A 10,211-nucleotide genomic window follows, 5' to 3' on the forward strand; every position below is an offset into this window, starting at 1 on the left:
AGAAAGCCATTGATTTGGCCAGCAGAGCCTCTGAGGAGGACAAGGCCAAAAACTACGAGGAAGCTCTGCGCCTCTATCAGCATGCAATCCAGTATTTTCTTCATGTGGTAAAATGTAAGAAGCCAAAAGCCACTATTTATAAACTTCACTTAGATTTCACGTGCAATTTTTAAAATATATTTATATTTTATTTTTATGTTTATATTTAAACAGGCTATATTCATTTAAAACTGTTTAAATTAGTAGTATATTAATATATTATAAAATATTAATAACATAAAATATGATTAATAGATATTAATAAAACATTACTTGTTTATTTATAATATTAATTATTAATTAGAATATTTCATATAAAGATCCATATATATATATATGGATCTTTATATGAAATATTCTAATTAATAATTAATATTATAAATAAACAAGTAATGTTTTATTAATATCTATTAATCATATTTTATGTTATTAATATTTTATAATATATTAATATACTACTAATTTAAACAGTTTTAAATGAATATAGCCTGTTTAAATATAAACATAAAAATAAAATATAAATATATTTTAAAAATTGCACGTGAAATCTAAGTGAAGTTTATAAATAGTGGCTTTTGGCTTCTTACATTTTACCACATGAAGAAAATACTGGATTGCATGCTGATAGAGGCGCAGAGCTTCCTCGTAGTTTTTGGCCTTGTCCTCCTCAGAGGCTCTGCTGGCCAAATCAATGGCTTTCTATTGTGCACAAGTAAATATACAAGAGATATTCAAAAAGGAAAAAAATGTGTGTTTTTCTTGCTAAGGCTATCATTTTATTGTATGTTTCATAAATGCACGCAATTACATACAATATTTCACACTTTGGAAATAACAAATAAAAATGATTGGAAATAAAATTATTCTGCACACAAGCGATATAAATGAAATAATAAAATCTAAAATTGTCTGTAGTTACAGAAACACCCATATATATAGATGACTTGGTCAGGTTGTAAAGCAATGCCAGGCCTGTTTAAATGTTTCAAATCTTGAATTCAAATGAAATCTGTGTTGGACTATCTGTGTTCAATAAGATGATGTTAGTGTGGTGTAATGTACGGATAACTGGCTAGACCAGTTTAAGGACAGACTAATGAATACATACAGGAGATTAAAAAAAACATACAAGACAGGAGCTTTACAATGTAACAAATAAGTTAAGAAGCACTTTCTTAAATGTATGTATGTATCAAAATAATAAACAAGTGAATATAACGAACACATAAAGAATACATATATCCTAAACAACAACATAATTATATTTCCGACTGTATGTTGTCGAAGCATACGTTTAAAGAGAACAGAAAAATGATAAGTATAACAATAATACATATATTATATACAGTATAATAGCATGAAAAGGTCCACTATTATGGCTGTCATATCGCTCTTACCTGTAAATTGGCATTGGTCATTGTTGACGGTGAACTTATATGTTACTGCGGGAACGGTTCAAATATATAAATTTTTTTAAATTAATGTATCACGGAATCTCTGTAAATCTGTGCGTCTCGTGCACAAATACTATCAAATATACTTTAAATAATTAAAATAATAAAAGAAAATACAGAATAAAATACAAATTATCGTTTTAAGCAAATAAATGGATTTTAAAATATTTAATTCCCTCTTAAAATACGCTAAAAAGCAGCATTTTCATTTACATTTATTTTGACAAATAAACAGTTCACCACACTTCTTGCACAGAAAAAAAGCTAAATAGAATGTTAAGAAATGCACATATAAGAACCAAGATTTTGACATTTCTCGAAGATAATATGGTTCAAAATGCATTTCAGTGGAGAATAAATATGGCAAGAAAAAAATACACCTCAAAGACCCAAGAATTACAGTTTACACAAATACATATATTATATACAGTATAATAGCATGAAAAGGTCCACTATTATGGCTGTTAATTAAGCTCTTACCTGTAAATTGGCATTGGTCATTGTTGACGGTGAACTTATATGTAACTGCGGGAACGGTTCAAATATATACATTTTTTTAAATTAATGTATCACGGAATCTCTGTAAATCTGTGCGTCTCGTGCACAAATACTATCAAATATACTTTAAATAATTAAAATAATAAAAGAAAATACAGAATAAAATACAAATGATCGTTTTAAGCAAATAAATGGATTTTAAAATATTTAATTCCCTCTTAAAATACGCTAAAAAGCAGCATTTTCATTTACATTTATTTTGACAAATAAACAGTTCACCACACTTCTTGCACAGAAAAAAAGCTAAATAGAATGTTAAGAAATGCACATATAAGAACCAAGATTTTGACATTTCTCGAAGATAATATGGTTCAAAATGCATTTCAGTGGAGAATAAATATGGCAAGAAAAAAATACACCTCAAAGACCCAAGAATTACAGTTTACACAAATAAAAATGAAATACTGTAGCAATGTTTAAAATAAAATGGGAAAAAACATTTTAAATCATGTTTTTGTGTATGCAATCAAATAAATATTTTTTAAACAGTCAAAAGATGTTAAAAGCAGCATTTTCATTTATTCTTTTGACAAATATACATTTTAGCACACTTCTCACACAGACAAAATGCTACATAAAATGTTAAGAAAACAAATATTTGCGCACCAAGATTTAAACTTTTCTAAAGAAAACAAAGTCTGAATTCCATTTCAGCAGAAAATAAATATGGCAAGACAAACTACTCATCAAAAAGCCAAGAATACATTTTTTTAACTTTTTATTTTTTACAAATATTTAGTTTTTTTTATTATTATTATTGTGTTGTGACTAGCTATTTGTTATTTGTTTGTGACGTTTCCCTTTCTTTGTTTTAGTAGTCTTATGACATAAACACTGATTCATGAGCTCTTTTAAAGAAAACATGCTATTAATTCAAATATATTTGCAAGCTACAAGACACTACTAAAATAATGATACCAAAATAATAGATTTTTAAACATTTTATTTTTTCAACAAAAAAACATAAGCTGCTTCTTACAAAATATACAAATTTGGTAAATGTTTTAGTCTTAAAAAAAAAAGTACATTATGTCATAACATTTTATATATATATATATATATATATACACACACACACATTTATCTTTGTGTGTGTGCGTGTATATATATATATATATATATATATACACACACAGTACACACACACACAAATAATTTAAATAAATATTTTATAATATATTTATGTAATATTTTATTAAATAAATATAATTTTGCAAGTTGTCCATGTAAAATAATATTAATGCCATTTATATATATATATATATATATATAATTTATATATTTTTATTTAAACATAATTAAAAAAAAAACTATTTAATATGTAAAATAAAGTACTACTACTGCTACTAATAATACTAATTTAAAAATAGAATAATAAAACAATAATTAATTAAATATAAAAGATAATGATAAAATGATTAATATATAAGAATTTCAATAAATAAATATTTATTATAAATATATCAATATTTTAATAAAGAAATAATTCTGCAAATTACTATTAATGCAATTTATATATTTTGGTTTGTTTTGAACAATTGAAATAAAGCCCAGAAATGGAGAAATGTTGTGTATAATAAAATAAATTACACAAATATATATATATTAAAATAATAATTGTGTAATTTATTGATGTAAGTCAATAATTATTATAAATTTGGGTTTCTTTTGAACAATTTAAATAAAGCCTACAAATAAGCTTAAATACATATATTAAAAAGATATTTGGATATAGATAGATAGATAGATAGACAGACAGACAGACAGACAGACAGACAGACAGACAGACAGACAGACAGACAGACAGATAGATAGATAGATAGATAGATAGATAGATAGATAGATGGATAGACGGATGGATGGCTGGGTAGATAGATAGATGGATGGCTGGATGGATGGATGGATAGATGGATTTAATAATATGTGTATAATATGTTATAATCCGCATGTCTCAAACTCACCTTGTTGGGTAAAGCTGGATCAGCATTTGCCTTCAGCAAAAGTTTGACAGTTTTTGGATTCCCGCTCATGACGGCAGCATGAAGAGCTGTAGAACCGTTCTAGATTGCAGGACAAAACACACACAGTCACAACTGAACCACTTTCTGGACTTTTTGGACATCAGATGATGCTGCCGTACCTTCAGAAGGCCGAGTGAAGGAGAGAACTTGAGGAGCTCCTCGATGACGTTACAGTGGCCTTTATGTGCAGCCTTGAACAGAGCCGTGGAGCCGTCCTTCAGCCAGAAACACCAGAGACAGCAGAACAAACCATTTCATGCACTTTTAATAAGCTTCTTTTCCACCTGCCAAAAAAATAACTCAAAATAAAATAAATGTTTTTTCAACATACTTTTCTATCTGCGTCACGGTCTGCACCTCGTAGCAGCAGAACTTTGACCACCTCACTGTGTCCCCTCTGGGCTGCCATCCAGAGCGGAGCTGTGCCATCCTGACCCAAAAAACACAATCAACATGGAGAACACAATGAAATGCATAATAGCAAACCAAACACTGCTAATCAAAACCAAACTGCGCATAAGCCATGAGTATAAATCAGACCTCTCGCGGTTGATTGACTTTAGCCCCGGATGACAAAAGCTGCCGTATTACGGTCACATGACCCTCTTGGGACGCCAAAAATAAGGCCGTCGCACCATCCTGAAACAGAGATGATGTGTATGATGAAAATGGTATTTAGAGAATATGACAATAGACAAGATGTACAAGAATATGATCTTTCATACATAAAATAGCACTACATTAAATGACAAATGAATTACAAATTGTTATTAAATTCAAATATATGAATAATAAATATAATATTAATTCTGAATCAATTAACAAATGTGACCCTGGACCACAAAACCAGTCAATAGTAAATAGAGATATAGACATCATCTGAAAGCTGAATAAATAATCTTTCCATTGATGTATGGTTTGTTAGGATATGACAATATTTAGTCGAGATACAACTATTTGAAAATCTGGAATCTGAGGGTGCAAAAAAATCTAAATATTGAGAAAATCGCCTTTAAAGTTGTCCAAATGAAGTCCTTAGCAATGCATATTACTAATCAAAAATGAAGCTTTGATATATTTACAGTAGGACATTTACAAAATATCTTCATGGAACATGATCTTTACTTAATATCCTAATGATTTTTGGCATAAAAGAAAAATCAATAATTTTGACCATACAATGTATTGTTGGCTATTGCTACAAATATACCCCAGAGACTTAAGACTGGTTTTGTGCTCCAGGGTCACATGTATAAGATAATAAAACCCTAATTAAATAAAATAGGAATCATTGTTTTTTGCACTACAATCACTATATCTGCACTGTTTTACTTTTACTGGTTTACACTCTATCTGCCATATGCCTTGTGCTTTATATATATAGATATATTTTTACATTTTACCTTATTTGTATAGTTGTATTTTGTATTTAATCTGTACCTATCTGTATTTATGTTATCTGTATGCACCAAGGGTCTGAGAGTAACGCAATTTCAATGTGCTGTACATGTGGAAGAATTGACAATAAAGCAGACTTGACTTGACTTGAATAGGACAAAATAAAAAAACAAACAAATAAATAAATATTTCACTACACTGAAATAACATTACATAACATAAAATAAATAAATTAATAAACATAACTAAAAAAACATCTAATTAAATACAAAAAACAAAACATTTTTAAAAAATCACAATGTTAAAATAACATTAAATAAAACAATTAATAATCTATTCTAAATAAATTATGAAATAATTAATATAATAGCATAGAAAAATGAATAAAAAATTTAATGAATGAATAAATAATACATTTAATTAAATATTAGATTAGATTAAAATAACATTACACTAAATGAAAAACATATAAAAATATCCAAAAACCACTAGAACAGCGTTATATATTTTGTTGACTTGTGTACTTATATTATCACAAATGTTTCGAAGAATGTTTAAATCCAGAGAAATAAGCAATTGTAACTAGCGGCACGGAGCGTGTCTATAGTGTCATTGTGTCGCCTGAAAAAGACGTCATAACCCCTCGATGTCCGGTTTTGTTTTGTAGAAAACATGGAAACACCAAAGACGCTTTAATATGTTGTGCGTTTTAATAGACCGGTGACGACTGCACAGAGTAGCATTATACCAGAACTTTCGAATGTATCTAGTATGATAAAACAGCGCTGCTTTTTTTCCCCACATACGCACGACCGGAAGCAGCGGAAGCGGTCGACTGTGGCATAATAAAAGCTCCGCTGCTTTTGAGCCATGTGTCACGCTCGTTCAGCGGCCTCGTTTCACTTCGACCCTGCTTCACTCTACTACGTTAATAAATCATTAGCTCATCCATGAACATGATTTCTGCTCGAGTCCCGTCGGATTGCATCGGCTGTGGGGATGAAGACGATAACTCCCATGATTCCACACTCATCAAACTTCATCAAACTACGCCTTTGTCTCTTTGTTTATTTTGAATACGCACCCTCTAGCGGCGAAAATTACATATTGTGCCTTTAAATAAAAATACATTTTAAATAAATGCAATGACATTCTTGGCAAGACGTGCTAAAACTACTAAAATATTTCCACCAAATTATTTGAAAATATTTGCTGTCTCCCAAGGATATGTTTTCATTTAACCTGTGTCTTAAGAGCAGAGTCTAAACACTGAAACCTTAGAGGAGCTGGCACAAACATGCATCAGGCGTTTAGGCCTCATGGGAGGAATAGAGCTGACTAACATTGAGCTGGTCATGGACGCTGGCTCCGTGCTTCAGAAGGGTCTCCACCACTCTGGAGTGAGCGCACTGACAGGCTGCGGAGAGAGCCGTGCCGCCATCCTGCAGATCACAAACCAGTCCATTTATTCAGTCACAGCATACCTCAGTCTCGTTTAGATCTCAATCACAGCGCACCTCTGTCCGAAACTCTGTGGACGCTCCAAATTCAAACAGGAGCTTGACAATGTCATTGTGGCCCTGCTGTGAAGCGAAGAAGAGAGCGGTGGAACCTGTCTGAGGAACAGAGACATCATCAGCAGCCGCACACTAATGTACACACACACACACACACCTCTGAGGAGTCATGTTAACAACCTGACACTCCAGCTCAGACAGAAATAACTTTCACTGCTGCTTATTGCTAGGGAGATGTCAACAGAAATGCTGCTGAGGAATATAAAGAAACTAAACAAACAAACAAACAAACAGACAGATTATATATTATAATCTTAAAATAATTAATACATAACATTTAATAAAAAAACTATTTTTATATATAATTTTTTTAATTTATAAAGGTTTTTATTAAATATTTTGCTAATTATTACAAAAGGGTCTGGCTATTTAATAGCAGCAGTTTTGTTTAAAACAAAACTAAGTATTGTTAAAATTCTTGATATATTATACAAACTGTATATTTAATCATTTTCAGATTTGTATTATATATATATATATATGCTATAAAAAGGCTATTCACTAAAGAAAAGTTATCTACAGAAAAAATAGGCTATAAAAATAACATTCACTTAAAATGTAATTAAAATAAAATGTATTAATTAAAAGAGTATGTTAATATGAGTCTGTTAAACAAAATGACAAATAATTAAAAAAAGTCGAATGAATGAATGTATATTTGATTAACAAATATAAAATCCGTCTAATTAAATTAAAATTAAACAATATAAATCAAGAAACAATAAATAAAATAAAATAATTTAATTAGATTAAAATAACTTCTCATAAATAAAAACAAAGAAATTAAAAATGTATTAAAAATAAATGCATAAATATCATATGGATGTGTAAATAAAAATCAAAGTAAATATAATAAATAATATAATTTTATCATAAATATAATAATTTAAAAAAATGCATAAATATAAATGTATAAATAAAAAAAAATCTAATTAAATATAATAAATATTTTATTATAAATATAATAAAACAATCAAATTGAATAAAATAAAAATACAACAAAATGAAGGAAAACATAAACAATAAATGTAATAAAATAAATATATTAGATTAAAATAACATTACATTAAATGAAAAATAAAAATGATATAACAAATAAATTAATAAATATAATATTGAAATATCCAAATAAAATATCATAACAATTCAATTCAATTAATTAATTACTGCATTATATTAAAATAAATGCCATTTAAATACATCAATAAATACAATAATAATAACAAAATCAAATTAAATACAATCAAAACAAACATAATAAACTAAATTACAACTAAATAGAATAAAAATATTTCATCCAAATAAATAAAATCTTATAGTTAGGCTGAAATGTTTAGATGGATATTTTCCTGTAGTTTAAGAAGTGAAGATGTGCAAGTTTAATAATATGAGACCAATTTATTACAAACACTCTAGAAATAGTCCATTATAACAGCAATCTAAGCGCATCGGTACCTCTCTCTGCAGATTAATATCTGCACCTTGCATGATGAGTTCCCGGACACACTCATAATGAGCGCTGTATGAAGCCACCATTAACGCTGTGGTGCCGTACTGACAGAAACACACAGAAAGCATTATCATATGCCATACAATCACTGGAACGGTGAAGCATGAAGGAAGGAAGAAGCTCGTACTCCATCTTTGCAGTCGACATCCACTCGGCCGCTGTTCAACAACAGCTGAAGCAAAGCCAAGTTTCCTTTCCTCGCTGCCCAAAACACAGCGTTAGCCAGCGGCGTCTCCTTCTGTCAGACACACAAACACAGAAACACATGAACACAGACGGATCACAATATTACCTCATGTGGACATCAACATGGTTAAATACAGTTTATATTACCATGTTAGCAGCATAAATCTTCTTATGCAACAGGGTCAAAATGAGCAAAGAAGTGTTGCTGAATAAAATATCATTAGGGGTTTGTTAAAGAAAAAAATCATCCAGTAATCATTAAGTAATTGAATTGAATAACACCCATTTAAAATGTAAATAAATTAAAGTAATAAACTACATTATATATATATATATATATATATAAACATATATTGAAATTTTATGAATTGTTTTACTATAAAAAGGCATATTTATAATATTTATATATAGATAGATAGATAGTTAGATGAAAAAAAAAATATATATATATAAAGATATATGTGTGTGTGTGTGTATATATATACAGGTGCATCTCAATAAATTAGAATGTCGTGGAAAAGTAAATTTATTTCAGTAATTCAACTCAAATTGCCATGACATTCTAATTTATTGAGACGCACCTGTATATATATATATATATATAGAATATAGCTAGAAAACCTTTTTGGTTGTAGCATAAAAACTATAATATATAAAAAATAACATTCATTTTAAATAAATTAAAATAAATTGCATTTAAATGTTTTTTTATTGACAAATCAAATTATATTTATTATTTTTTGGATTGCAAGATAAGTTTTAGTTGTAATTTTTCAATTTAAAATAAAATAACACATTACAACAAAACAAATACACATTAAATCGAAAGTGTCGGATATGCATTATGTTAAACAAAATGACAGTAAAAAAATGTTTTTTTTTGTAAGGAAAATAAGACAATTCATAGAAAAAAAATTGAAGAAAAAATAGCCTATAGATAAAAATAGTAATAGTTTATAGTCTATAATAGTTATAGCTTACAATATAATATATAAAATAGCATTCATTTCGAATGAAAACTGATTAGTATACGATATTTTAGCGTACACTAACGGTTACCATGGTGACTTTTAAAAGGGAGGGGTGGGCGGACACTCGTCATAAGGCCATGCAGACGCGCGAGACTGAGAGAAAAACTCTCCTAAATCGTTATTCGGTCACACGTTTATTAGTGTTCGTCTTAATGCATTTTTAGATTACACAGTTAATGTTTTACCAAAGCAAATGTTCATGTTTACCTTGAATGACATGCTGTGAATCTCAGTCGTGCCTCATCTTGCATCTGTAATGTCCGTCCGCAGCGCGCGCTCATCCGGTGCAGGTCTGACCGAGCGCATATACGGCGCTGTTTACGGAGAACAGCACCAACCGGAGCGAGCAGCGAATTCTCTCTCTCTCTCTCTCTCTCTCTCTCTCTCTCTCACACACACACACTCACACACTCTCTCTCTCTCTCTCTCTCTCTCAC

The 10,211-nt window shown here is 29.3% G+C and overlaps 2 protein-coding genes across 2 annotated transcripts in view; both read right to left on the minus strand.

The window, feature by feature from the left end:
- LOC107592732 (vacuolar protein sorting-associated protein 4B-like) overlaps positions 1-2,092 on the minus strand; it is a 19,328-nt gene extending 17,236 nt beyond the window's left edge. The window contains exons 1-2 of the mRNA XM_016282284.1: positions 1,974-2,092; positions 627-738 (exon numbers count right to left, since the gene is read on the minus strand). Of these exons, the coding sequence (XP_016137770.1) occupies positions 627-738; positions 1,974-2,045 (184 nt within the window). The 5' untranslated portion in view covers positions 2,046-2,092. The remainder of the gene's footprint in view (positions 1-626; positions 739-1,973) is intronic.
- A 1,872-nt stretch (positions 2,093-3,964) lies between these two features.
- Positions 3,965-10,107, minus strand: ankrd29 (ankyrin repeat domain 29). The gene is made up of 9 exons (XM_016282285.1): positions 9,982-10,107; positions 8,685-8,795; positions 8,503-8,601; positions 6,988-7,086; positions 6,814-6,912; positions 4,613-4,711; positions 4,404-4,502; positions 4,192-4,287; positions 3,965-4,111 (listed from the first exon to the last, which is right to left on the minus strand). Exons 1-9 carry the CDS (start codon positions 9,991-9,993, stop codon positions 3,965-3,967), a joined length of 861 nt encoding a protein of 286 aa, XP_016137771.1. The 5' UTR covers positions 9,994-10,107.
- Positions 10,108-10,211: the final 104 nt, after the last annotated feature.

Source organism: Sinocyclocheilus grahami, unplaced genomic scaffold, assembly GCF_001515645.1.
Source record: "Sinocyclocheilus grahami isolate Dianchi unplaced genomic scaffold, SAMN03320097.WGS_v1.1 scaffold157.1, whole genome shotgun sequence".
In the NCBI taxonomy this organism is placed as follows: Eukaryota; Metazoa; Chordata; class Actinopteri; order Cypriniformes; family Cyprinidae; genus Sinocyclocheilus; species Sinocyclocheilus grahami.

What these genes read in the sequence shown, in the direction of transcription:
- ankrd29 (XM_016282285.1), bottom strand. An exon ending in ATATTAATCTGCAGAGAGAG is followed by an intron (nt 7,087 to 8,502) that starts GTACCGATGCGC and finishes TCTGTTCCTCAG; the next exon opens with ACAGGTTCCACCGCTCTCTT. An exon ending in ACCGTGACGCAGATAGAAAA is followed by an intron (nt 4,288 to 4,403) that starts GTATGTTGAAAA and finishes TTCTGGCTGAAG; the next exon opens with GACGGCTCCACGGCTCTGTT.